This window comes from Mustela lutreola, chromosome 13 (assembly GCF_030435805.1).
Source record: "Mustela lutreola isolate mMusLut2 chromosome 13, mMusLut2.pri, whole genome shotgun sequence".
NCBI lineage: Eukaryota > Metazoa > Chordata > Mammalia > Carnivora > Mustelidae > Mustela > Mustela lutreola.
The window spans coordinates 81,618,779-81,646,576 of record NC_081302.1 but is presented as its reverse complement, the minus strand read 5'-3'; the positions used below and the strand labels follow the sequence as shown (position 1 = coordinate 81,646,576).

General features: G+C 38.0%; 1 protein-coding gene across 1 annotated transcript in view; it reads left to right on the top strand.

The window, feature by feature from the left end:
• LOC131813658 (nucleoporin p58/p45-like) overlaps positions 1-24,949 on the top strand; it is a 32,094-nt gene extending 7,145 nt beyond the window's left edge. Inside the window, 10 exon segments of the mRNA XM_059144019.1 lie at positions 7,050-7,143; positions 7,146-7,275; positions 11,157-11,299; positions 12,782-12,817; positions 15,234-15,383; positions 16,032-16,169; positions 18,796-18,906; positions 23,289-23,313; positions 24,428-24,493; positions 24,766-24,949. Of these exon segments, the coding sequence (XP_059000002.1) occupies positions 7,050-7,143; positions 7,146-7,275; positions 11,157-11,299; positions 12,782-12,817; positions 15,234-15,383; positions 16,032-16,169; positions 18,796-18,906; positions 23,289-23,313; positions 24,428-24,493; positions 24,766-24,949 (1,077 nt within the window).
• Positions 24,950-27,798: the final 2,849 nt, after the last annotated feature.

Here is a 27,798-nt window from a genome sequence, read left to right as displayed (position 1 = left end):
AATATACGATGCTTTTAAAAGTTCAAGAGTAGCATAAAACTTATAACAAAATGTGGTTATCTCATGCTTCATCGCTATTCCTACTTCCCCCAAAGCACTCATTTTGATTTTTGCCTTTTTCCTCTTTTTTTTTTCTTTTTAACTTCTATATGTCTAAGTAACTTGTTATGGGACTCTTTCCTTTTTTTTTTTTTTTTTTTTTCTGTTTTAGATAATCTTCATTTACTTCCTTCAGTGAAGGTCAGAATTTCAGTATCTTACAACATAGGTACCTGCTCCCAGACTTATACCTATAAAGGTATTCCTATAAAGGTATGCAGACACTTTACAGTGGAGAAGTTTGCTTAGTTAGCATGAATTCAGAGCAAGGGAAAAAATGATGTAGATAGGCTGTTCTCATTCAGCCAAAATCTTGATGCATCTGTAAATCCTATTGGGAGGAATCAACTGCAGGACAAGATAGTAGTGTTTCTGGGCCAGGGAAACCTCTGGAGGCAGCCCTGAAGGTTCATTATTATAGGGGTGTATCAAGTAAGCCTAATTTAGGCTTTATTGCCAAAAAAGTCTCCTTCTGAGGGTCCTGTTGTTTCTTTAACTACACCATTTGGCCAACTAAGTTCCTGTAAGTCATGGTCTAGACACCAAACTGTGTCTTTCTATGGAGTCCTTAAATGTTAGTTCTTTGATTAGTTTTGTTTTGTTGCATCTAGTTATAACTTCCTTTGTCACCCAAGTTCTAGGGGACACCTAAATTTTTCCTTCTTTGTGCCAACAAAAACAACTTACAATAGGGATGTGACTATTGTTATTGGATGACTTTAATGAAATGGCATTTTCTTAATTAAAGATGGTAGTTTTTTGCATCAAAAATAACAAACACAATAAAGCATTAAATAAACAATCATGATACTTTGAAATAATGAGGAATCAGAATCTCCTGCATTCCTTTCTCCCTAATGCTTGTTGTTTGAACACTCTTAAAAAAAAAAAAACCAAAACACTTACTTCCCCTACAAAATGTGTGAGAGTTGTCTGATACTATGATTCATGTGAGATAACATTAATATTTTAAAAGCAAATGTTGTTGCTTTTATAATTATGTTTACTATTTGCCACCTAATGAGACATCATAAGAGCAATTATATTTCTTAATTTGGTTGTTTCTTAAATAAACATAAGTCATTGAAAGAATAAGAATATTTCATTTGGGGCGCCTGGGTGGCTCAGTGGTTTGGGCTGCTGCCTTCAGCTCGGGTCATGATCTCAGGGTCCTGGGATCGAGCCCCGCATCGGGCTCTCTGCTCCGCAGGAAGCCTGCTTCCCTCTTTCTCTCTCTCTCTGTCTGCCTCTCTGCCTACTTGTGATCTCTGTCTGTTAAATAAATAAATAAAATCTTTTAAAAAAAAAGAATATTTCATTTAACTCCATTTCTTCACTTTTAGTTTTAGGTATATTATTGCAGAAGATGAAATCTATGGTCAGAATTATTTCTGGAATCAAAGCTATCTAAATTCAAATCCCATTTCTGCTGTTCACTATCTGTGTGAGCAGATATTAAATTATTTAATTATTTAATTACCAAATTATTTACTAGTTATAATTTAATAATTACAAAATTATTTAATTTTTCTAACTCTCGGTTTACTTATTGGTAAGTAGTAGTCCTTACCATCGTCTTCTCCACTAAGTTATTTGTGTGAGTTAAATGATGTAATGAAGGGGCACCTGGGTGGCTCAGTGGGTTAAGCCGCTGCCTTCGGCTCGGGTCATGATCTCAGGGTCCTGGGATCGAGTCCCACATCGGGCTCTCTGCTCGGCGGGGAGCCTGCTTCCTTCTCTCTCTCTCTCTCTCTATCTCTCTGCCAACCTCTCTACCTACCTGTAATCTCTCTCTGTCAAATAAATAAATAAATAAAATCTTTAAAAAAAAAATGATGTAATGAAGAGAAATGCTCAAGCGTAGTGGCTGGCCTCAACGAATGCTCAATAAATAATAGGTGTGAGCACGTGTGTTTTAAGAATGCATCCCAGAATGCCTGGAGATGTCTGCGTACTTGCTGTACCTCATCCTCCTCTTCAGCCCTGGGTTTAGGAATTTATATGGATCAGGCTGTGTTCCTTGAGGAGAATGGGTGACGGAATAAACATTTGTTCTTATCAGAGTGACTGTACATTGTATGCAAGTGATCACACTCTGTATTCTTTTTTTTTTTTTAAGATATTATTTATTTATTTGACAGAGAGAGATTACAAGTAGACAGAGAGGCAGGCAGAGAGAGAGCAGGAAGCAGGCTCCCCGCCGAGCAGAGAGCCCGATGCGGGACTCGGTCCCAGGACCCTGTGATCATGACCTGAGCCGAAGGCAGCCCCAATCACACTCTGTATTCTATACCTGCGGGTGAGGACGTACACCTGGCCCAGCAAAGTGCACGTAGCCAAGTTAGCCGATATGCCTCAGTCTTATACTTGGAGGGAGAAATATTATATATTTCCAAAGGTTAGTATAACTCTCATTGTCTCCGGATTTGAGAGTTCGGAGGCTGGCTTGCTCCTCATTCTGTCATAAAGAAGATAACTCATCATTTTTCACTGTATCCTGAAGGTGTGACTTTCTCTCTGAATCCTTTAGATGAGCAAATATTGATGATTTGCCCAAGTGGTATCCATGTCTGATCTTTCTGTCTGTTCACACTGGTTATTAACATTGGTGGATACAGTGGTCAGTCGTGCTGTATTCTGCATAATCCCTTCATTGAACACTGGATTCTTATGGGGTGAAACGGGCAGTAGCTTTTTCTTCACAGTTACCCTTTAAGGCTGTTTTGTTGGTTCTCCTTTTACCTCTCAATAACTGTGTATGATTACACTGGGTTTTAGAAAAAACTTTTAGAAGTCAAGAGTTTAGTTTAACATAAATATAAATTTGCCCCTCTAACCTATTCAAAGACTCTTTTTCCCTTTACTTCCCTGGTTTGATAACAGTGGGGTTGGATGTAGGGACAGGGTTGGGGGGAAACTGTTCTGCTACGTTTGTTTCACTTTCTCCGCATTTGTTTACTGGCCTTTTCTCCTTGAGAGCTGGGTCTCAGATTCTTGTGTGGCAGATGCCTGAATGCCCCTCTGTTTCCCTTGGGCACTCAACCAGTTAGTTAATCCTTCCCCCATCCCCTGGGACCTCCAGATCTTCTCAGTTCCAAAATAAGTGCAACTCTTCCCTGTTCATTTCTTATGAACTGTCTAGCTGTCACTTTCTGATATACTTGAGGCCTGGCTATTCCTTTTTGTGGGAGGCCACAATAAGGCTTGAGATGAGGACCAAACCAGGCCCCGACTTGTGCCTCCTTTAAAGGCTGAAGAGCCGAACAAAAGCCTTAGGTCGATAAAATCAAGTAGCATTGAGAAAGGGTCTGTGCTATGTGTTATGTGCTCGCCTACCTGACTTCCCACATGCTTGCTAAAATTGAGAACAATTCAGTTGGGGTCATAAGTTTGTGGCTGGTTCTTGCTGCCCTAGTACAGCCCATAAATTACTTTCAGGTTTGCTGTATCAATACAGAACAATTGTACCGGCGTCAGCCATTTGGTGTCACAAAGTCTGCTTATAGTTTATTGTGAAACTTATTATGGGAACTTGTGGTTGTTTAACTAGACACAGATGTATTGCTTCTCCTATTATCACTCTATATATGGCCTTAATGCTTTGAATAAACTTAGCACTGTTGGACATCCTCCTCAGCGCTCCTCCTGCCCCCATCTCTCTGCTTCTCGAGTTCTTTTCTTCATCCTCTTACCCTCACGTTCCTGGTCGATTTGTCACACCAGCCGTGACAACTATTCCTCTAGATTCACTTGAAACTTCTCTGTATTCCAAGTCTGTCTCCCATGTCTCAATAACAAGACCTACCAGTAACTCTGTCTTCCCACATCTCCCTGCACATGTATACACAGTTGTGCTTAAGCTACTTTTAGAGGATTTCTATTCCTTGTAACCAAAAGAGGTCTAATCAAGCAGTGGGAAAACTGGTCAAAGAGAATTGAGGAAAATTTTGTGCATGCTATGGAATAGTCTTGTGAATGTATTTCTGCTCCATGACAGTGCATACTGAGTCCATCAGGTACCATGAATTGTTTTGTTAAAATGTGAGAACAATAAATGCAGATACTCCCTCTTTGGCTCCTATGTTTTTGAGACTAGAACTCAACTGTGCTCTCTGCTAGCAGAATAAAATTAGATAATAGGATATTTTGTTTTTGCCTTTATCACTGTATAGTGATGCTATAGATAATCTGGACCTTGGTTCATCATGGCTATTTCCTGTTTCTTTAGTAACACATACAAAATCTATCTTTTAGTGTGGGTTCCTACTTAAACTGGTATATTAAGTTTAGCTATGAATAACAGAGATCCAACTATGATAACTTTTTTTTAAAATTTTTTATTTTTTTATAAACATGTATTTTTATCCCCAGGGCCAACTCTGATAACTTAACACAGAAGTTGATTTTTTTTCTTTCATTTAAAAGAAGTCTGAAGGGGGAGCTGGGTGACTTAGTTGGCTGAGCATCTGCCTTAAGTTCAGATTGTGATCCCAGGATCCTGGGATGGAGCTCCATGTCAGGCTTCCTGACCAGTGGCAGAGTCTGTTTCTCCTCTCTCTCTGTCCCTCCCCCTGATTGAGCACTCTCTCTCTTTCTCAAATAAATTTTTTTTTACAAAATCTTTTTTTTTTAAGATTTCATTTATTTATTTGACAGACGGAGATCACAAGTAGGCAGAGAGGCAGGCAGAAAGAGAGAGGAGGAAGCCAGCTCCCTGCTGAGCAGAGAGCCCGATGAGGGGCTCAATCCCAAGACCCTGGGTTCATGACCTGAACCGAAGGCAGAGGCTTAACCCACTGAGCCACCCAGGTGCCCGGCGTTGTGATTTTGAACTCCACGTTGGATGTAGAGATTACTAAAAAAAATTTAAAAACAAATAAATAAAATTAGCTTCATGTAAGACTCTCTGTATTGCTTTTCCTTTCTTTTCTTTTTTATTCATTTCTTGGGAGATGAGTGAAAATTTTATCAGGAAACAGATCATTATTAGATCTATTCTTGGAAACTTCTGTTTTAGATTTAGGCTCCAATTTTTTAGTTTGAAAAATTTCAAACCTGTAGGGAATTTCAGAGAGCAGTACAATGAACACCCATCTATCTTTCTTGTAGAGTCAGCAGTTATTAACATTTGGTCGCATTTTGACTGTTGATATATCTTTCTATAAATTTTGTTGTTGTTGGATCTTTTGAAACTTTAATAGGATTTTTATAAAAAGTTAGGACACTATATAAAACTTTAAGGTCAATAGATCCCCAGGAATAAATGCAAGACAGAGGTCAACTGATCATATATAGGCTTTAAATCATAATTTCTTTCTTGGTTATTTCAGAGGATCAGACCATATATATTACGGATCCACTTAAATAGACTTAAGTTTCCAGCTTCTTTTCTATGTTAGAACTTCTCAAATGATGCTTCTCAGAGTTATCCTGATCTGAGCATACCACGGAAACAAGCTTCTTTAGCCATTTTAATGCAAGTTGAAATTAATTTTTTTTTACAATGCTATTGCCTTTTGGATTATTCAGTTTGCTTCTGACATTAGCAACATCACCATACAGCCAGTAACTCTGCAAAAGATGGTTTTCTTAGCATGATTCACATAATTTAAAAAACAAAGGGAAGGAATGTGGTTTGTTACATAATTTAGAATCTGAATCATTTGCTTCCTCCTTGGAAAGTGGTAATTCCCATAGAATGGATATACGGATTCAGGTCCCCCAATGTCAAAGAGGAATATGGGAAACATCCTTTGGAATAGAATGTGTTATTCTAAATAAGGACAGTTAAGCCAAATGACTGTGCTGCATGGTTTTGCCTGGATGCATAGACTTTAGGCTTAAATAGGCATGAAATTTAAATTTACATGAACATTTTACATCAAGCTTTCCATTTAATAACCACATTGCTGGCTTATAGAAACTGCTTTCTTTGGAGTTCTAGTTCTGTAGAATAAAGGAGGTAAAGTGTTTTCTTTTTGCTAATATGACAAGCAGAAGAATTTATATGAGAAAAGGTCTTTGAGGTCCAGTCTTACACTCGGTGTATCTGGAGTCATGTTATAGATTGTAATAGTCTGCTTTCCATCCCTGCAGCTCTCCTCTCTATGGCAGCTCAGGGGTTACTTCTGCACAAGTTAAACTACTCTGCTAGATGGAAGACAAAAATGTCATACTAAAACTTTTATGAAGTTAAAGGAATACTTTATCAATTTGAATGGCTCCCCCCAAACTCAAACTTTTATCTAACTCAAACTTCTCACTTTCTTTTATAAACTTATATTTTATTTATTTAGCTTTTTAAAAGTAGACTTCACACCCAACATGGGATTGAATTCACAACCCTGAGAATCAAGAGTTGCATGCTTTACCAACCAATCCATCCAGGTGCCCTTGATAAACTTATTTTTAAAACTGTTTGATTTACAGAATGATTGAGAAGTTAATTCCGATATGGCCCACATCAGTTTCCCTTATTATGAATATATATTAGTCCCTACTACATTTTTACATGCACTTTTCTTCCAGCTAACCTTACATGTTTTATTAATCAACATATAAGCTGTATGTGCCAAGCATTTTTTTACAATATTTTATTTATTTATTTATTTAATTGACAGAGAGATCGTGAGAGAGAGCGCCGGCAGGGGGAGCGGCAGGCAGGAGAGTGAGAAGTAGGCTCCCCGCTGAGCAAGGAGGCTGGTGCTGGGCTCCATCCCAGAACCCCGCTGACCAACCCTTCCCCACCCCCCCCCCCCGCCCCCGCAGCCCGCACCCTCCTAGGATGCCCTGCGCCAGCGTGATCCACTGCTCCCATCCCAGGGTGCCTTGCGCGGCGGGCTCGCTCCCGGTTACGTGCGCGCGGCGGCAGCCGGAACGTGCTCTCGGGTGGTTGCCCCGCCCACCTCGGCCTTGTTTGTTCAGCCTCTAGGGCTTGAATTTCCCGCCAGGTTGAGCTGGGCAAGAGCGATGCTGCCTGGCCAGCCTTGGCTTTGAGGAGAGAGGAACGTCCAGAACCGCTGCAGCTTGCTTTCGGCGCTGAGCCCCGGCAGCCATGTCCACGGGGTTCTCCTTCGGGACCGGCACGCTGGGCTCCACCACCGTAGCCCCCGGCGGGACCGGCGCAGGCGGCGGTTTTTTCTTCGGGACGGGGCATCTAGGTAACTGCGCTTCTGCGCCTTCCCGGCCTGGTCCTCTCCGTGAGATCCCGTGGGTGGGCCCGTCCCTCTCCCTCCGCGCTGGGTTCCTTTCTAGTGGGTCTGCGAAAGAGAAAGACAGACTTGCGCAGCGCCAGCCTCATAGTCCTGCCGTTCGGGGGCCTGGTCGGGAGGGTGGTCATAGGGTTGTGAGTCCCCAGAATCCACAATGGTTCACCCAGTGTCCCTGTCGAGTGGGGTCTGGCTGGGTGAAATGGCCTGGGATTTCACGCTGAGCCCTAGCAGTGCGTCAGTCTGAGGCACAGAAGGAATGAACGACATTGTGGGTCATTCTGGGGTTTCAGAAAAAGACAATAGAAAAATTTTAAGGGGGACAATTAGAGTTTTATCGCTGATAATTCAGAATTCATTGCAGGATATATGGCTTTGGACATTCCACTGCTTTAATGATTTCGTGCTTTTCTAAACGAGCTCACCTCTTGGTACCTCATGGAACCCTGTCCTTTTTTACTGCAGGTTTTTGTTTTAAATACGTGTTGCAGCATTTCTTGGTGGTCATTTTGAACAGTGTGCGTAGTAGTATACGTGAGTGTTATGGTGGAATGACTCACACTGTCTTCTAGTTACACTGAAAATTGTAGGTAGCATGTTTATCGTTTTTGTGCAACCTGCTAAAGCACCGCTTCAGGCGATGACGAAATACAGTCAGCAGAGGTTTAGAAAGAGACAATAATAGTCAAAGGTCATTTTCATGGTGAGAGATTTAATTTTTAGAACTCCGACTTTTTAAGGTAAAAGGGGAGGAGTTCATTACATAAAGAAGTGTGCATAGAAAATGTTACAAGGTATCTATCTCCTGAAGCTTGAGGGTTGTCATTGTAGAGTAAAAAGCCAAAAGTATCTTCCTTATATTAAAAAGGGGAGGTACAGGGGCGCCTGGGTGGCTCAGTGGCTTAAGCCTCTGCCTTCTGCTCAGGTCATGATCCCAGGATCCTGGGGTTGAGCTCCGCATGGGGCTCTCTGCTTAGCAAGGGGCATACCCCCGACTTCTCTGCCTACTTGAGAGCTCTCTCTCTCTCTCTCATATAATAAATAAAATCTTAAAAAAAATTAAAAAAAACATAATTTACCAAGAAAAATGGGGTAGGTACAGACTACACAGTCAAGGAAAAGTCTGGGAATTTCCCTTAATACCTCCTTTTCTCTCTGCACCCTTAATCAGCAAGGCCTCCTAATTTTAATTACCTAGTTTCCATTTGCTTCACTCCAGTGCCACCGCCCTGTTGCAAGCTCTTGTCATTCATGGAACAGATATTTATTGAACACAGTTCCATATAATGGACTCTGTTTTAGATGGTGAAATAAATAAGGGTACTGGCTCTTTCTTCCAGGTTTTCAACCAGTAACCCTTCTCCGATTTGGCGAAAACTATTCCTATCATCTCCTACTTAGATTAGTTCAATGCTATCGCAATTGCTGTGTCAAAAATATCCTTTTTTTTTTTTTTTTAAGATTTTAATTATTTATTTATTTATTTATTTGAACAGACAGAGATCACAAGTAGGCAGAGAGGCAAGCAGAGAGAGAGGAGGAAGTAGGCTCCCTCCTGAGCAGAGAGCCCGATGAAGGACTCTATCTCAGGACCCTGGGATCATGACCTGAGCCGAAGGCAGAGGCTTTAACCCACTGAGCCACCCAGGCATCCCGATTTGGTCTCTTTAGGTAAATCATTTTAGGGAAGTTACTCTCCAAGCCTCAGTTCCCACATCTGGAACAGAGATGCTGATGAATAAAGTACTTAACATCATATCTGGCACTTGGTAAGTGCTCCCTAAATGTTACTTTCTAAGTCCACATTAGGGCATGCTGGAGAAGTTAAAACAATATTCCTGACCTGATGGAGTCAACAGTAACACATTCTGATGAGCCATTGGCAGATAGTAGTGGGTTGAGGCAAAACTTGGTCCTGTTTGGGGTAGCTTTTAAATAAATTTCTCTCCTGTAGAGAAATTTCTCTTTTGCTTTCTTGAGTAAGAAGATACCACTTTGAAGTATTTCTTCGGTTATGTTTTCACATTTAATTATGAAACAGTGCCTTGTGTCTTCAGTTATCTTAAGTTGTCAAGAAATTTTAAATATTTAGTCTAAAAATATATAATTTCAGAAAAAATAAAAATAAAAAAAATTTCATTGTGCGTCTTTCTATATTAATGGAATAGCAGTAAAACCAAATGGGATCACTGAATTATTTGGGAGGGAGGACAGCATAACTACCATTTCCTTAATTTGAGGTCTTCAAAATTTGCCAATAACATATATTAAAGTACCTTTTTAGCTCAGTTGATTAAGTGTTCACAGTTTTGTGCTTTGTTGGTAATACCTTAAACCCTGTTTTGCCAACCTTCTGTACTTCACATACCCATGTTCCTAGAGATAATTTTAAAATCAATGATAAACTAAGACACCGGGCCCGCTCCATTTTTTTTGAAAGATTTTATTTATTTATTTGACAGAGAGAGATCACAAGTAGGCAGAGAGGCAGGCAGAGAGAGAGAGAGGAGGAAGCAGAATCCCCGCCGAGCAGAGTGCCCGATGCAGGACTCGATCCCAGGACCCTTTTTTTGACCCCCTACTCAGTGTTGATGACTGGTTTCAAGTTCTGTTCCTCTCACAGTGATTGGCTGGTGTAATACATTGTATAAAATGTGTTTAGTTGAATTTATTAAGTTCCTAATGATGACAGTAATAACATTTATTAAGTGAAGTTAATTCACCATGCATAATCTCTCAATCTTTTGCAAAAAATCTGTTAAGTGGGCACAGTTATTAACATTTTGCATATGAGGAAACAGAGGATCAAGAAGGCTAAGTTATGTCACACACGTCCCAGGACATTGGAGAGTTGGCACTGGAACCCAGCCATAACACCGCTACCTCCTTAAATTGCAGTGTCCCAGACATAAGCTTTTTAAAACTGACCTTGACTTCTCGTGGGATTATGTCTGTTTGGAAGGGCAGGCAAGACAGAATAAAGATACCTATATAGGATGAATGGGAGCTCCCATTATGTTATGTGTTATAGTCTCTTTTAACTCTCTTGTACAATTTTTGGAGTGTTAGGTTGTTGAGACATTTTGTTCATTTTAATAATTTGGTCTCCCACTATAGTTAGCAAATATGAGCCCTTGAGTTTTGATAAGAACATTTGAAAGTTGTGAACTTTGTTCACATCAGTTGCTATCACCAGCTGTTCTTTTTGAGCTTTCAGAAACTCTGAAGAGAATTTCTGCTTATGAACACATAATCTGGATAGAGGGTAATTACTTTGTATTTTCCTCTTGTCAGATTATGTTTCTTTTCCTCTTCTCACCCCTACCCCAGTTCTTGATGCTGTTTTGGTGACAAGAAAAGTACCCCCTGTCCCTGCCTAAATCCACGAATATGGTGATAAATCAACAGAGAGGTGGCAAAGATCACTTAAAAGAACTTTTCTGAGTATGTTTTATTTTTCTTTATTTAGTAGTTGGGAAAGAACAAGTGTATTTAGAAATATGAACTATACGTGAGTCATTCATGAGGAAAATGATCCACATTCATAGGACTTCTCTGTGGCCATTTTAAAATACGCTGTCAATAAAACTTAGAAAAGGAGAATATGTGATACTGTTTATGATTTCCTTGGGATCTGAAATCTTTTGTATGTGACTTATATTTAAAGAGAACAGGAGACTATTTGAATTGGGTTGCTTAAAAATAAATTGTTAGTTCTTTTTGTATTCTATGGCAATATATTGAATATGTGAAAAGAAAGAAAATGTTTAACCTTGAAGAGTTAATTCTTATTTTTCTTTAGGAAATACTGGTTCCAGTAGACTTTATTTTGTGTTCTTTATAAATAAGCAACCCTTCAGTGGGTCTCAATTTTGGAACTCTTGGAAGCACTGCAACTCCTGCCACGACATCTGCTCCTTCAGGTGGTTTTGGAACCGGGCTCTTTGGAACGAAACCTACCACTGGGTTCACTCTGGGAGGAACAAATACAGGTAAGGAGGATTGTCACATTTCAGGGAGTAGGTATGGGATATTCTTTTTAAGGTTCTGGTTTATATCTCTGCCCTTTATAGGGATTGTCATTGGTGTCAGACCTAAAAAATGGTAAATATGAAGATGGAAATATATATAGGGATGTGGACTTAAGGGCCAGTGGTAGGCCTAACATCGGTTATGATCTATTCTAGTGTAAATGAAAACACCCATTTAGGGGTTCTTGGATGGCTCAGTTGGTTAAGGGTCTAACTCTTGATTTCCACTCAGGTCATGATCTCATGCTTGCAGAATGAGACCTTCTTTGGGCTTTAAGCTCCTTGGGGAGTCTGCTTGAGATTCTGTCTCTGTTTCCCTATCCTCCTGATGCATACTGCACCCCCCTCCCCCAAGCTCTTTCTCAAAAATAAATAAATCTTCAAAAAAGAAGAGAAACAAATTTGAAGAAATGTGATTTTTTTAAAGAAAGATTTTATTTATTCATCAGAGAGAGCGAGAATAAGCAGGGGGAGCAGGAGGCAGAGGGAGAGGCAGTCTCGTCACTGAGCAAGGAGCCCATTGCAGAACTTGATCCCAGGACCCTGGGATCATGATCTGAGCTGAAGGCAGCCACTTAACCAACTGAGCCACGCAGGCATCCCAAGATTTCTTTTCAAAATAACTTCTTTTTTGGTATACTTGACACAAAGAAGATATACCTCTTTAAATATAAAGAATTAATTTAATTTTTACGTGAGAGTATATAATGCAGTGTTTCACCTTAGTGAATATAAATCAAGTTTACCAATTTGGACGTTTTTTAATTTGCATATATGGGGCAGTCAGCATCCTTTCTTGCTATAACATTATAATTTACCTTCCTAAGAGACGTTTTAAGTTTTTATATTATTAAAAGAGTTGTTTCGATGGGAAAAGGGCAAGAGGTCAAAGTTTCTGGTAGACATTTCGATAATAAAAATCTGTTTTTTAATACTTAAAGATATTTGGTTATTAAAAATATGTGTCAGTAATGCTGCCATTTCAAAAGCTTATTTCTTTATTTACTCTTTATTCTGTACCCGCAGGGCCTCTTGGTCTCTGTTACCACTTTATGCATTGACATTCCAGCTTTGATTGCCACTTTTCACAGCCATACATAGAAAATATAAGAACTGCAGGAATGCGGGAGCTTCCAGTGAGCTCCTTGAAACAACTTTGTGTGCCAGTGTTTGCTTATAGTAGCTTTTTTTCTCCTTGCCTAATGTTGTTATAAGCAGTCGTTGTTTGCATTTATAAATCTTATTCCCTATATAATTATATATAGCCGGTAATATGAAAACCAGTGATCTAGGAAGAACGTTTCTATTAGCGGTCATGGTAGAAGATACTGGTTGTTGTAGTATCATATCCTGAGGATGACTCTAAGTCTTGCCCTTGTAATAACCCCCCCAAAATGTCATCTGCCATTGATGATTAAATTTTATTTCTCTTTTTGTCCCCAGGAATAGCAGCAACTATAACTACAGGATTAACTCTGGGTAAGAATTTTTGAGAAAAGATCCCAGATCTGTGGTTTTCTTCTCTTCTCTTTCTTATTATCTCACAGAGCTGGGCTATAGAAGGAAGCATGTAAGGAACCTAATAGATCACAGACACTGACTCATTATACAGCCTTTCAGTACTGGAGTTTTTAAAAAAGTCAATGACTGTTTAATTCAGGAAAAACCTTTAAATAAAGAAATGGTTTTTTCTCTGGGGGTTTAGTTTACATTGTATTTTTATAGTCACTTGAACCCTTTTAGTGGAAAAAAAAAAAAGGCAACAAACTCTAGACCAGAAGTCTTAGAATTAAGCCCTGGTTGTAATTCCAAATCATTGTGAGGTCTTAGGTAGTCATGTAGTATCTGGCAGCTTTTGGTTATCTGTAAAACAAGGGTAGGACTGAAAGGTTTTTGAATTTCTTTCCAGCTCAAAAATGCCATGGTTCTCTGTAGCGATACGCCGAAGGGAATGTGAGTAAGTAGGATGACAGTTGTTAATGTCAAAGGAGGTAGAAGGGGTGTTGGGTTATGGAAATTGGGGAGAGTATGTGCTTTGGTGAGTGCTGTGAAGTGTGTAAACCTGGCGATTCACAGACCTGTACCACTGGGGATAAAAATATATGTTAATAAAAAAAATTAATAATGTCAAAGGAAATGACTGAATGAAAGGACAGTGAGGAAACTCAGTCAAAGTTAAATTTATTAATTTAATTAACATTTGAAGTAAACCAAAGATTGGTGGACTTTGTTCATTTGGATGCTACTCACCTGTGACCAGCACAAAGTGTAACCCATCTGTTCACTACCAGAGTTTTGGACAGGATTGGCTTTGGGGCAAGCAGTTCGATTCTCTTATTTTCTGAGATTTTAGAACCCATTTAGATTTTAGAGCACTGTACCCTGGCAGGAATTTCTGGTTGTTGTAAGGGCAATCCAGAAGTTTAATTTCTGGCAGCTGCTTCTCTCTGTGCCTTTAAGGAAAGCCAAAATGCAGGTCATTATGTATTTCCTCATAATAGTTTTGAGCAGCTACTACTTCCTAACTCTGTGGCCTTGGGTATACATAATGCTTTGAACATTTAGTATTAGCTGTTGGTGTGGTGATGATACTGGTGGTGCAGGTGATACTAATGTTGTCAAGAGCATGAGCATGAGTAAGGCATTCAGTGGGTGATGAGGTGAAGGTGACTGGCAGGTATAGTAACATGTTCTTGTATGACCTGATAAGTGCTCTAACATGTATGATAGGCACCAAGAGAAGTAGAGGAAGATAAGAGTAGAAGTTTATTTTGGGGGCAGGAAACATCATTCCTGATGGAGACGTGCAACAGCCCAGTCATAAGGGGACTCAGGGAAGTAGGAAAAGTTCTTGGTTAGAATTTAGGATTCAGAAGTGGGAATGGTAGGGAGAGAGGGGGTGTGAAGAGCAGATTGGAAGTAGATAGGAAAGGTGGTTGTGTGCCACGCCTTTTGACTCTAGGGTAGAGATAGTATAGAGCTAATGAGAGCCTTCAGTCAGAGAGAATCACCAGGGTATTATTTATTGTTGGTGTTCTCGCTTCTTCTTTTTTAAAGTAACTGAAATAATTCCAAGAAAAGATTAAAGTTTAGAGGGACAGAAACAAATTAAGAGGTTATAATTGTTCTTGAGAGGAAGATGACCTGAGCTAAGGGTTTTGAGGATGCTTGTAATCTAGAGCTATTTCTGCAGTAGAATCAGCAGGTCATGGCTAGTAGAATGCAGGAGAGAGAAGGGATGTCAGGGGTGATTATGGTTTCTGGCTTGAGCAACTGAGTGGACCACGGAAGGGGGTTTAGGAAACATTTTGTGTAGGGAGGCATAGAGGTGGATAGTTAAGGGACATCCCGGTAGAGCTAACCAGTGGAGACTCCGGCAGGTGTAGATTTAGACCCATGTTGCCCTAACTGAGATTCTGTAGTTGGGAAGTATGGGAGCAGGCCTGGAGCCGTAGGCAGTATCATTTAAGAACTGAACAGAGGAAGGAGATGGACAAAAGCAGACTGGAAGGAGTAGCCAGAGTTGACAGAAGTAAAGGAAGAGGAAACAGTAGAGAATGGTGGTTTAAATAGCGTTGGAGGGGAGGAATATTTTTCTGTTGAGTATAGAGCAAAGGAAGGGTAAGTGCTGTTGTAGGTAAATCCAGGGGTAGAACTGAAATTGGATTTCAATATGACCACATTGATGGGACTTTTTCTTGCTTTTCCTAAGATCATAGCATCCTCTTTTAATTATTCATCATGATTTGGCTCCAACTTCTATATTTTCCTTTTTCATACCTACACACCTATCCTTCTAGCTACAAAAGTAGGGTCACGAGCTTTTAGGGATTCTGATTGATGTAAGACATATACATTCATGGTAAAATAGGATTTGTTTGTTTGTTTGACTCAGGAACGCCAGCTACTACATCTGCGTCTACAACAGGTTTCAGTTTAGGATTCAGTAAACCTGCCGCATCTGCCACACCATTTGCTCTCCCTATTACTTCTACCTCAGCTAGTGGTCTTACTCTTTCCTCTGCTCTGACGTCAACTCCAGCAGGTGAGGCAGAATGGAAAAAGTCACGTTTTGTCTTTGAATTTTGGTTTTTTTGGCTAGTGAGTATAGGGATCCACGTTATTCAAGATAACTTCAGTTGTGGAAAGTTTTTATTTTAATCACTCAGCAATTAGGATCCTACAAAGATCATCATTGGCTTTAAAGCAGCAGGAGCCATCCTGGAAATTGATCTCTGTTTACAGAGCAAAGCAGGGACAGGGTGAGAGGTAAAATGTAAAACTATTAATATTCAGTTTGTTTTCAAGGAGCATATTGGTGACAAGAAAGGATAAAGAATTTGCATCAGCCTAGCCTGCCTTAGGATTCATTCCATTTTGAAGGCGAATTTGGCATCCTGGATTGAAAACTCTTTATTATTCTCTGGAATCCATTACCTTATACCATTCTAGTGTTACCTAGAACTCTTATTTGTGTCACTAGCGTTTGCCTTACGGTCTTATTTCTCTTTATTCTTAAGTATATGTAATTTTATCTTTAGCAAGTAGTTTTTTAGGAAAAACTAGAGTGAATTTTGTCTTGGACGTAGGGCTGTCTGTTTTCGTGGTGGTGGGGAATGTTTTGTATTTTCTCCAGTGTTCTTAGAAATGATGTTTCTTTTTGAAGCCTTATCGTTTTACTTTCTATAGATAGCATCTACAAGATTTACCCTAAATAATTTGGGTGGATCAACAGCTACAACTACTACCCCATCAACAAGCCTTTCCTTAGGGGGAGCCTCAGCTGGTTTGTTAGGTTCACTCTTCCAGAGTTCAAATACAGCCACATCAGGTAATTAATGGTATTCATTTTCCGAAATAGTAAATATTTATATTTAAATTTACTTTATCTGTATTTTGACCTTTGGAACAGACCACTTTGTCTCTTTAACCTGAATGTTTTTATTTAGTATGAAAACTGAATTATAAAATAATGGTTTTCATGCATATTTGGATATCTTAGCCATATTGTAGAAAAAAAGTTTTCTGCTTCTCAGTATTGACTGACTATTTAAAGAAACAAAGAAGGGCCTGTTTAAGGAGCCTATTAACTATTCTAGAGAAATATATCAATAAATGGTAGTTGTAGAGTCTTGGATCATTTGGTATCTAAGTTTGTTGCAAATCAACTTGACCTTTCAAGCCCTGGTTTTAAGAATGGCTTTCCATTACAGGCATCAGGAAAGGGTATTAGCGTGCTTCGAAGAAAAGGTTTTAGAACATAAGTATTAAATTTATTCTAGTCAAGCAAAATACTAAAGTATCAATTCAATTGGCAGAGAATACTTCATATTTTCTTTCTTGGATTGATTTTTCATTTCTTTCTTATTTTGAAATTAGCTTCATGTTAAGGATTCTGTCGATGTTTTGAGTATTAAAATATACTATAAATATATTTATATATAAATATAAGTGAATAAATAATATAGGAAACATGATACTATATATAATGTAATATAATACCATGTAGGAGTGAGAAGAGCTTTCCTCTGATTTGAAAACATTGTATAATTATCTCACATAGCAATATAATATCAATAATTTCTCTTTAACAATTTATGTGTTAGGAAAAACATATTTTTTGGCATTGAAACATGTGAAAATCATAGCATTCCCAGTAATACATAAGTTCATGTATAATGGCTATTTAATATCAGAAGTTTTACTCAACACCTCGTAGGTGTCTAATACTTGGTCGTGTGGGAGAGATGAAGGAGTATGACCTAGTGTTTTCTATTAAACAGCTCTTTCATGTCCTCCGTTCAGGTACTAAATTTAGTGAAGAAACTCTGGGTCAGTGGAAGGGGAAAAAAGGAGTTGGTGAAGATAATCTGTAAAAATTTGTAGCATTCAGGTTTGCATTATCTTTCAGATACTTGTCTTTGTCACTGTAGTCTCACCTTGTAGGTATTCAAAATATCTCCTAATAACTGAATCACTGGATGACTGTAACATACATTTCTTTGTAGGATAAGTGTTTAAACATCTCTCCTAAAGAGTCCTAGGAGAGCAAAACACAAAAATAACAGAAAGGGGAGGTGGAGGATTGTTTTTGTGTCTTTCTAATGAGTTTTTAGGCCTGCTACAATTTTTCTTAGGCTCTAGACACACGTCAGTGCTTGATTTATGGTTGTGCTAACTAAACATACCCCTGTTTTTTATTTTTCTTTAATGGACATTCATTTAGCTGTATTTTATTTTTCACACATTGTCAGTATTTAAATCCAGTCTTCATATATCCCGTGCTTTTATTCAGTGCCTCTACTGTTTCCTCTGTTTAAAGTAAATAGCATCTGTCCAAAAAGAACCACACTTATGTGAGCTTGGTAATGCATGGACTTAGATGATTTACCAATGCGTGGTCTTTAAAATTTTGCTACTTGATTTACAAGCATACCTTCATGACTTAAGATTAACTGTAGTTTAGCCCCTTCAATTCCTTTTGTCAGTGAGGTAGGATTTAAATAAATGAAGTCTATTTCTTTCATTAAATATTTCTTGAAAAAGCTTGGGAGTATGAAATTTGATGTTTGAACTGTAAGGCTTCTAACTCTCAGTTCTTTAGATTTCATGAATAATGAAACTATTTGCTTTATAAGATTTATAATATTTGCTGAAATCTTATAAATCATTACCGGATTATTTTATTATGTAATTTATTTATCTGTTACCAGCTTTCCTGAGGTATAATTGAGAAGTAAAAGTATAAGATATTTAAAGTGTAGAGCATAGTGATTTCATATATACGTGCACATTGTAAATGCCCATCAAGTTAATTAACACATCCAATACTTGATAATTTAAAAAGTATCCAATTACAAAGCATGACTAGAGGACAAGAAGTATTCACCTGGAAATATACAAACTAAAACTGCTTTTTCAGGAGGATTTAAAAAAAAACAAGTAGTATGTTCACATTTATTGAATTAACAGATAAACTCTGACCTTTTTAGTAAAGACAAATTAATAGACCCATAAATACAGAGAACTGATGGTTGCCCGAAAGGGTAGGGAGGACAGGCAAAATGGCTGACGGGGAGTTGGTACAACCTTCCAGTTATGGAATCAGTCACAGGGATGGATATAATCCGTGGTATTGTAATAAGGTTGTATGGTGACAGATAGGGTAGTGACACTTGTGGTGAACACAGCATGTATAGAGTTTTCAAGTCACTGTTGTACACTAATGTGACATTGTGTGTCTACACTTTAAAAAATTACCTAAAACGTAAAGAAGTTAAAATTATATTATCCAGACTACATACACCATTAAATCCCAGCTTTAGACTTATTCCATGTTATTTGCTTAAACCAATTATGAAGAAAAATGGGATCCAGCTTGAAAGCATTTGAGAATTTTGTGCATTGAGGGAAAATCATTGTAAAGACTTTGTAAATTATAATTGGTTTATTTGTAGGATTTGGACAGAATGCTTTAGGCTTGACTTTGGGAACCACAGCAGCTACTTCAACTGCAGGCAATGAAGGTCTTGGTGGTATAGATTTTCGTACCTCATCAGATAAAAAGAGTAAGTAATGTTCTGTTCTAACAGTAACTTAAATTTCTGTGTCAGTAAGATTTTTAGTTACATGTTCAGCAGTAAAGTTTTTACTTATACATTTACTTTATATCTCACAAATTTTTTGTGTATTATGTGTTTAAGATTTTATTTTCATAGAAAACTGAGTTTTGTTTATGCATACAGTTATGTAGCTATCAGTGTGTGTATTAATATATGATCTTAAGTTGGGATCATGAACACATGTATGGTATATAAGTTGATACTTGAACAACATGCTTTGAACTGGTTAGGTCCACTTATATGTGAATTTTTTCCAGTAAAAGTGGTGTCCTGTAAATGTGTTTTCCTTACGATTTTCTTAATATTTTCTTTTCTCTATCTTACTTTATTGTAAGAATGCAGTATGTAGTACATATCACATACAAAGTGTGTGTGAATAGACTTTATATTGTCAGTAAACATTCTGGTCAGCAGGAAGCTATTAGTAAAGATTTTGAGGAGTCAAATTATGTGTAGATTTTCAACTGCCTGGGTGTTTAGGACCCTTAATCCCTACATTGTTCAAAGGTCAACTGGATTGCTTTGTAACCTGTTCTTTCTCATATGTTATATCACCAATATTTGTCAGTTCAGTAATTCTTTAGGAGTGTTTTATTGCTGCTTAAGTCAGCTTTATGAATCGATACATCATTAATCAGCCGTCCTTCCATTATTAGTGTTTGTATTCAGTTCGTATATTCTAGGAAGTATCAACATATTGAGCATCTTTATGGGGAGAGGCAATGTGGTATTGTAGCTTAAGGGGATAGACTTGAGCTGAAATCTGGCTTCAGATCCCCTCCACTGTTCATAAGCTCTGCGACCTTGTTCAAGTTATTTATCCCTCTGTGTTTAGTTTCTTTATCTGTAAAGTGGGGGAAAAGAACAGTAACTACTTGACATTGTTGGTCCAAGGATTACAGTTTATAAGACTTCAGTAGAGCCAGGCACATAATGAATGCTCTCTATGTGTTTGTTTTTCTTATAAATTTTCATTCATAATTTTTAATTATTTTTTAAAGACAACCTGGAAACTGAATCACTGGCTTAAAGAGAGGGGAGAGTTTTGGAGACTCTGGTAAATATTGTAAAATTACTTTCTAGAAAGAGTTTACCAATTGATTACCCACTCGCCAGTATGAAAATGCCGTTCTTCCTGTGCTCTTGCAATGCTGAATATTCTTGTTAAAAAATTACCAATCCAGATTCATTTTGAATGATGTTTTGGTTTTGTTGATTCCCTGTGCATGATTTTTTGTTTTGTCGATTCCCTGTGCATGATTTTTTGTTTTGTCTTGCATTGCCTCTTCTGCCTCTGATGAAAGCATGTTTCACGTATTGCATTGAATCCTCTGAAGAACTTAGAATGAGTAACAGATGAAGGAGTCCATATATCTGTGTAGGAAATTTTTATTTGGATGTGGTTCTTATTATGTAGACGATTCTAGGGTGACGTACTGTTTTAAAAGCTGGCTATCCTAAAATCCTTTTAAACTTAGAAAATTTAGGATAACTTTGAATGAAAATTGATTTTTATTTTATTTTACTTTTTTTTAAAATTTTATTTGACAGAGAAGAAGAGACAGCTGGAGAGGAAATACAAGTGGGGAGTGGGAGAGGGAGAAGCAGGCTTCCTGCTGAGCCAGGAGCCTGATGCAGGGCTTGATCCCAGGACCCTGGATCATGACCTGAGCTGAAGGCAGATGCTTAACAACTGAGCCACTCAGGCACCCCGAAAATTGATTTTTAAACATAGGGGTCTGTCTCTTGTTTTTACTTAGTTTTCTTTGTAGCCGCATCAAAATTAGAAGGAATTATCTTAGATGTTTTAGCAGCTTGTTTTTTAATCAGCTGAAGCAGTCTGGTACCCTTGAACTACTTTGATTTTAATTAGGAAACTGGTTCTCTCTTTATTGTAATTGCTTATAGGCTCCACGTGAAAGACTTGATTGAGGCAAAGGAGTAAGAGAAATATAAGGAGTTAATCTCCCTTCGCGCCCTCCCCCCCCATGCCACTCCACCTTCCCCCATTGTCTTCCTCTTGCATTGTGCCTCAGAGTTGAACCAAAGGAGTATGTAGAATAAGTGCACATGACCTGATATAGCACATCCAGTTCCTTTTAACCTGCTATACGTGTCCAGGGGTTCCTTATTCTAAAGGATTTCTCTGTTTCCCTAGCAGCTGCATCAGTAGCCTGGACCTGCTGTATTGGGTTTGATAGATGAAGAGGGGTTGGAAGCAGTGGTCTCTAAGTGGGGGCAGCATGGAGTAAGATCTAGAGACAAGGATGATCTTTACTCTTTTGAAGAACTGCTGGAAAACCGGCGAGCCGCAGCATGGGAAGATCGGATTCCAGATGTCATAAAGGGAAGGGCCGTGTATGTCATCTTAACGAGTTTTGTAATTACACGGAGGACAGTTGAGACCCACTAGGGGTTTGATGTGAATAATAGGACATGAGATACGTGTTTGAAGAAGAGCATTCTGGCAGCCATGTGGAAGATAATGTGCAGGAGGGCAGGAACAGAGGTGGAGTGCTGACAGTGAGCTTTGACAGCAGTCCACAGGTATTACAGATGCCAAGCTAGATGGACTAGTCAGGGCCCACGGTCGGCCAAAAACAGGCCTAAGTTTTCTATACGCAGGTTTGTGTGTATAGAGACTTCTGTAAATATAATAAAAATGGAATATCAAAGAGAGAGCAAAATAGGACGCTAATGAATAAAAAAGTTGAAGTCTGTGGGAAAAAAATTAAATCCCTCCTTTATCTTACGTCCAGTCAAAGGCTTGCATCGGTAGAACATGGATATCAATTTCAGAAATGTTAAACTATGAAAGACAAATATCAACATACAAAGTAAGGAAAATTAAATTGTAGTTAGATTAAAAAGGTAAACAAAAGAAACCCTATGGACAAAGGCAAAAGGTAAAGGACAGGTTGGAAGTAAAATACTTGCTGTTTCGATGCTTTTTTTTCTTCACATTTTAACATCTGAAATTGAGATGTATCTTGAAATGAAGGTCTCATTTTAGAAATAGACACATAAAGTATATGTATGAGATAATTAATATGCTTAATGTTGAAATAGCTCTGAGAAGTCAGTGAGAAACATACCTCAGATATACCTCAAATAGCCTGAATAGACCATTCACTCAAGGAGAAATAGACTTGTCTAATTAATATTTGAAATGTTTTACTTAGTACTGTCAGAAATATGAATTTAGATGATAATGAAGTGGCATTTCTCACCTATGTACTGGCAGTGATTGTTTCAGAAAAATGTCCATTGTTTTGAGGGTGTGACGGAAAAATTACTTATTCGTAGTAGGTGGGAAGATAAATTGGAACAGTTGTTTTAAAGGATCAGTTGATAATATGTAGGTTTTCCTTGATGTAATCTTTGACCTATAAATTCCTCTTTTTGTGGAATACAAATAAAGTCATGCACAAGTATTTGGAGATAAAGGCATTCACTGTAGCAGCATTGTTTATATAGTACAGGCGTATATGTTAAGAAGCGGGTTCGGCATAAAGTTTCTGATACAGCTATGTCATCAGTATTCTGTGGTCATTTAAAACCATGTTAAGTGACATGAAAAAGACTTAATTTCAACATCCTGAGAAAATATGTGCACATAACTTATGGTCATCCCGATCACGTTTAAAAATGTGTGTGTAAGTGCCAAAACGGGTTGAAAGAGGAACCATTAAGGTTCTGTGATGGGATGAAGTTTTGTGTGTTCCTGTATTTTCTTCATTAAGCAGGTCTTATTTTGCAGTGTGAAGTAAATTCTGGAAAAGCAGAAAGTGAGTCACTGCATTTTGCTGACGGAGCAGTTTTACTTTTCTACTTTTAGACATACACTAATAATGATACCCACTAAATAAGTGTTCATGAGAAAGCTGTTGATCTATCTGCACACATTAAAAACATCATCTTAAAAAATTGCTGCTCTTGTAAAATATTTAGAGACATCCAGGTAGTCTGACATATTTTAGTATTCTAAACTGATAGAACCTAAGAAAGCATCCAGTAGAACTTGCAGGAGGTCAACTGTGCCAAGCAAGAATATTTTTCATAGAAGATAGTTGAAAGAGGAAGAATCTTGCCCTTGAAAGAAAGAGATACAAATCAGCTACGTAACTATCTGTTTATGTGTATACAAACATGTCCCCATAGTATGTTGTTGGAGTTTGTGAGAAGTGACCTCACATGATGTCTACGAGGCTGTCCGAAAAATGCTTAGAAGTTTCTGTTTATACCTACGTTTGTGTTAAATTAAAACTTGAATTTGGAATACATTGTTAAATGACCTGTTTTTACATAAAGCTTCTTGAATTTTCTAGGTGATAAAACAGGAACAAGACCAGAGTAAGTTTACAATTTAACTTTTAAAGTATTTTATTTGAAGAATTTTATTTGTTAATTTATAGGCAGGTGGTCTCATCGGAAGTAAAAGAAACTATATAGACATTTAGAAGAAAAATTCTTTGAATCAGTGTTTGTCTAAAGTAAAATAATAAACATATGCTCTGGAAAGATTTTGGAAGGTCAGATCTTTAATTTTTAGTCATTAGGAAAGTTTATAACCAATGCTTTCTGGAATACTTTATGCTCAGTTTTAGGTATATATACCTTTTTTATATAAACTACTATACCAGTCCCATTTATTTTCTGATGATGAAGAGGGAGAAAAGCCTCTATCTATAATATACATCAGATAGGTTTGAAGATCACTATTTTTACTAGCACTTACATTTCTCACCTAATTTGTATTACATTAGATAAAACATTTGTAAATAAATGATCAAGTTCATGCCTCCAAAATATCTTCTGTATACTTTAGCCCTATTTCATAAATGAGAAAGCTGTAGGAGACTGAGGTTTGCTTCAGGTTCTATCAAGGAAGTAGTAGCAGATCTGTGACTGAATTTTAACTCATAATTCCATTACAGCATGCCACATTTCACCTCTTCCTATTCTCATTAAATATTTATGATTCCCTTAGTCTATCCCTAGGTTTTATTTTGTTGAAGAATAAATTGAAATTCTAAAAATCAAGTAAAATATAATCAGAATCTCATTATGAGAAGTTTGTAGACTTTCTTTAATGAATGCTTTAATATTTTTGAACGAAATAAAAGGTCAGTCATAGAGTTTTTGAGCCAGGGGAACTTAGATCAATATTTAATCTCTTGTATTTTCTAATTTTTTTTCTTAAACATTTGGTCAGATGCATTTATGTGTACTTCTGATAGGTGCCAGTCCTTTTAGAAGAGAAATCTCCCCGTCAGATGAATTGTTAAAGCTATTTTAAAGGTCAGGAAACAACATTTTTTTATAAAGAGATTTGAAATCAACCATAAGAGCTATAAATGGGGAATATTTGTTTTACCTCCTCCCCTTTAACACTTCCATAGTGGAACTCAGCTGTCAGCTTTTTAGAACCTCAATGGCTTTAATCTATCTGTGGCGTTTTTCTCAGGGATAGTAAAGCACTGAAGGATGAAAATCTCCCTCCTGTCATCTGCCAGGATGTTGAAAACCTCCAGTAAGTGTGTCAAATGTAATTAGATATATCATGTTGAAGAATGTTAGAATCTATTTTAAGGGGAACATCTCTGTTGGTAAAAATTTTAATATTTTTATAAACAAAGCAGAATAATGGGAATTAAAATTCTTTTATTGTCAATCTGAGAAAAGCATGTGAACTGTGGATGAATTTTTAATATTTCCTTTTTAAAAAACACTAGGACTCTGACCAGCCTATAGTCAATATAAAAGGTATATTTTTTTCGAATTCAGTTTTATGTATCTTTTTAGGAAATTTGTGAAGGAACAGAAACAGGTACAAGAAGAAATTAGTAGAATGTCTTCAAAAGCCATGCTTAAAGTACAAGAAGATATTAAAACTCTGAAACACCTTCTGTCACTGGCTGCCAGTGGATTACAGAGGAACACCCTCAGTATTGATAAGTTGAAAACAGAAACTGCTCAGATAAACTAACTTAAAGTAATTTTATTGTAGGGTTTTGTTTCATTTTATTTAAGTCTTATAGGTTATAAGACTTGATATAGATGTACTGTAAGAAAACTGTATAGCATGTGTGCTTTTTTAAAAAAGTTTATTTATTTAAGAGAGAGAGAAAGAGAGCATGAGCGGGGGGAGGGTCAAAGGGAGAAGCTGATCCCTTGCTGAGCAGGGAGTGAGTTGCAGGACTCAGTCTTGGGTTTCAGGATCATGACCTGAGCTGAAGGCAGTCGCTTGACCAACTGACACCCAGGAGCCCTAGCTTGAGTACTTTTAAGTTGCTATGATACTAGTAGTCACTAGTTTGTATTGAGTTCTGATTATTTATGAGGCAGTATTTTAAGCAATTTATATTAGTCCAGTTTAGTTTTCATGACAGCTCTATGGGTTACAGCATTGAATTTTAGAATTCAGAAATCATGACCACCTCTTTTTGGCTCTCAAATGCACTCGTGTCCACAAACAGCCTGACTCTGCACTAATCCTTGGTGCTACCCTCTCCCTCTTCTCTTTAAAGAGAAAGAGCTACTCCAACAAATGAACTAGCTTCGGGCAAGATGATATTGTGTTAGAGGGCATACTGATGAGCGTGAGATGGCCAGAATTCCACTGTTCGTGTGAATTTTAGGTGTATGTGAAAATTGACCTGGATATATGACCCATACTAGTGTAAGTGGTACTTGAAGCTAAAAGAATGGATATTTAGGAGAGCAGAAATAGGCATGAATGAGAAAAGATATCTTCCAGGAACCCAAGCTCAAGGATTCTTGCCTCGTCAACTTCACTGCTGGGTCCTTCCCCATGGTCTGTTGGTATTCACCCCTTCCCTTTTGCTTGCCACCTCTCTGGTCTGTGTCTTCACTGCTTCACGTCTAACCCAGTAGAATCAACACCCCGCCTTCCTACTCTGCTCTGAAATCCGGTACGACCATTGTCAGGTTAATTCATCTGTGACTCTGCTTTCCCTGGGAAGATTGGACCAGAGAATCAAGTCCATACTGATTAATCTAACAGTCTGGGTCCTCTGTGGACTCTTACACAACCTGTCCCCTCAGCCTTCACCCTTGCTTTTTCTTTCAGCTGTAGCCATCGGTGTATTACTGAAACATCATAGGCATGGTGGTCAGAGCTGAGGGTATAATTAAGAGCAAAAAGCAAGCCCTGCCCTCATAGAATGTATAATGTAGCAGAAAAGCCAGACATAGCAGTCTCCTTGCTTCCCTCCACGTTCCAGCCTGTCCCCATTGTGCTACAGCTTCCCCACCTTCATCCAGAAAGCCCTGCCCTGCCATTTTCACCCATTCAGACCTCTTCTCACACTAAGTGCTGAAGACATTCCTTCTCTTCACCACTGAATGCATAATTGGTCACAGAGAGTTATTCAAATGCAGTGTCTTCCTTTGGGGATGGCAGCCACCATTAGTACTTATTGTGGGACAGGCTTCTCACAGAGCTGTGCCTGGAGTCGATACCCAGGACATACTTGCTGAGTCAATAAAAGAGTGGATTTGGTTATGATATCCTGTTGGGAATAGCTGTCTTCTTCATTAAAACCAAACTTAGAACCTCTAGGATTTTTAGTTCTTCAAGAGAAATGTCCACAGGGGAAGACAGACAAACTAGGCTCCAAGAGCAGCAAGGATTGACCTTTCCACTGGGGGTTCCTGGCTTTGGTTTTCACACCCATCCGTATTCTGCCTCTTGTAGTTTGTGATTTCCACTTCGACACTTGGGCCCAAAACCCCTCCTTCATTGCACTTGGCCTGGCTGACACAGACTCTCTGCTTCACCTCCATACAAGTGGGGAAAATCAATTTTTATTGAGAAGAACTCATTATCTCTGTAGTGCCCTTTTTATAAAGCACTCAGATCATTTCAAACACATCATAACTTGTGTTCTTACAGTATCCCTGTGAAGTAAAGATGGTTTTTATTAGAGAAAAAAATTTTTTCAATAAGAGCATTGAAATAGGTAAAGTAGAGGGGCACCTGGGTGACTCAGTCATTAAGCATCTGCCTTCGGCTCAGGCATGATCCCAGCGTCCTGGCATCTAGTCTCACATCGGGGCTCTCTGCTCAGCCGGGAATCTGCTTCTCCCTCTCCCACTCTCTCTGCTTGTCTTCCTTTTCTTTCTCTCTGTCAAATAAATAAATAAATAAATAAATAAATAAAATGTTTAAAAAAAGGAAACAACTTTAAAATTTTTTCTTAAAAATAAGAAAAAGTAGAAAACCATTTAGAGGAGACCTTCCAGTTCTATAACCTTCCAGAGCATTTAATGATATGGGTATCTCCTACAGTGATAGGGGTGAAACAAAGATGTGTATGGTGTTTTATTTTGTTTTGTTTTGTTTTGTTTTAAGTAAGCACAAGAAAACACTCTGACATAGAGGAAACCACGCAGTAACATAATCGAGCATCAGGAATTAAAGTAGGTTGATAGTCACTGAGAAATGTGTATAGTAAACAGAATTAATAATGAAGGTTTAAGTACTGTATAAGAAAACCCAAATTTAAATCCCAGTTAAGTTACTCCTTTTCACAAATGTTTGGTTCATTATAACTATGGGAACACACACACCCGGTAGGCATCTTGCATTAGGAGGGAGATTCAGGCGTTGGTCTCTTGTTCCAGACTTGAGGTTTAAAAAAATGGGATACAGATACTTATATATGATACCAAATATAATATATTGCTCAAGTTGTTTCTTTGTGAAAAACATCTTAATGTTTTGGATTCTGAGAACAACATGTATTCCATGTCTGAAAAGGAGACTAAGGAAGGCAAAATACAGAAAATGAAGAAGGAAGTCCAAATCACTGT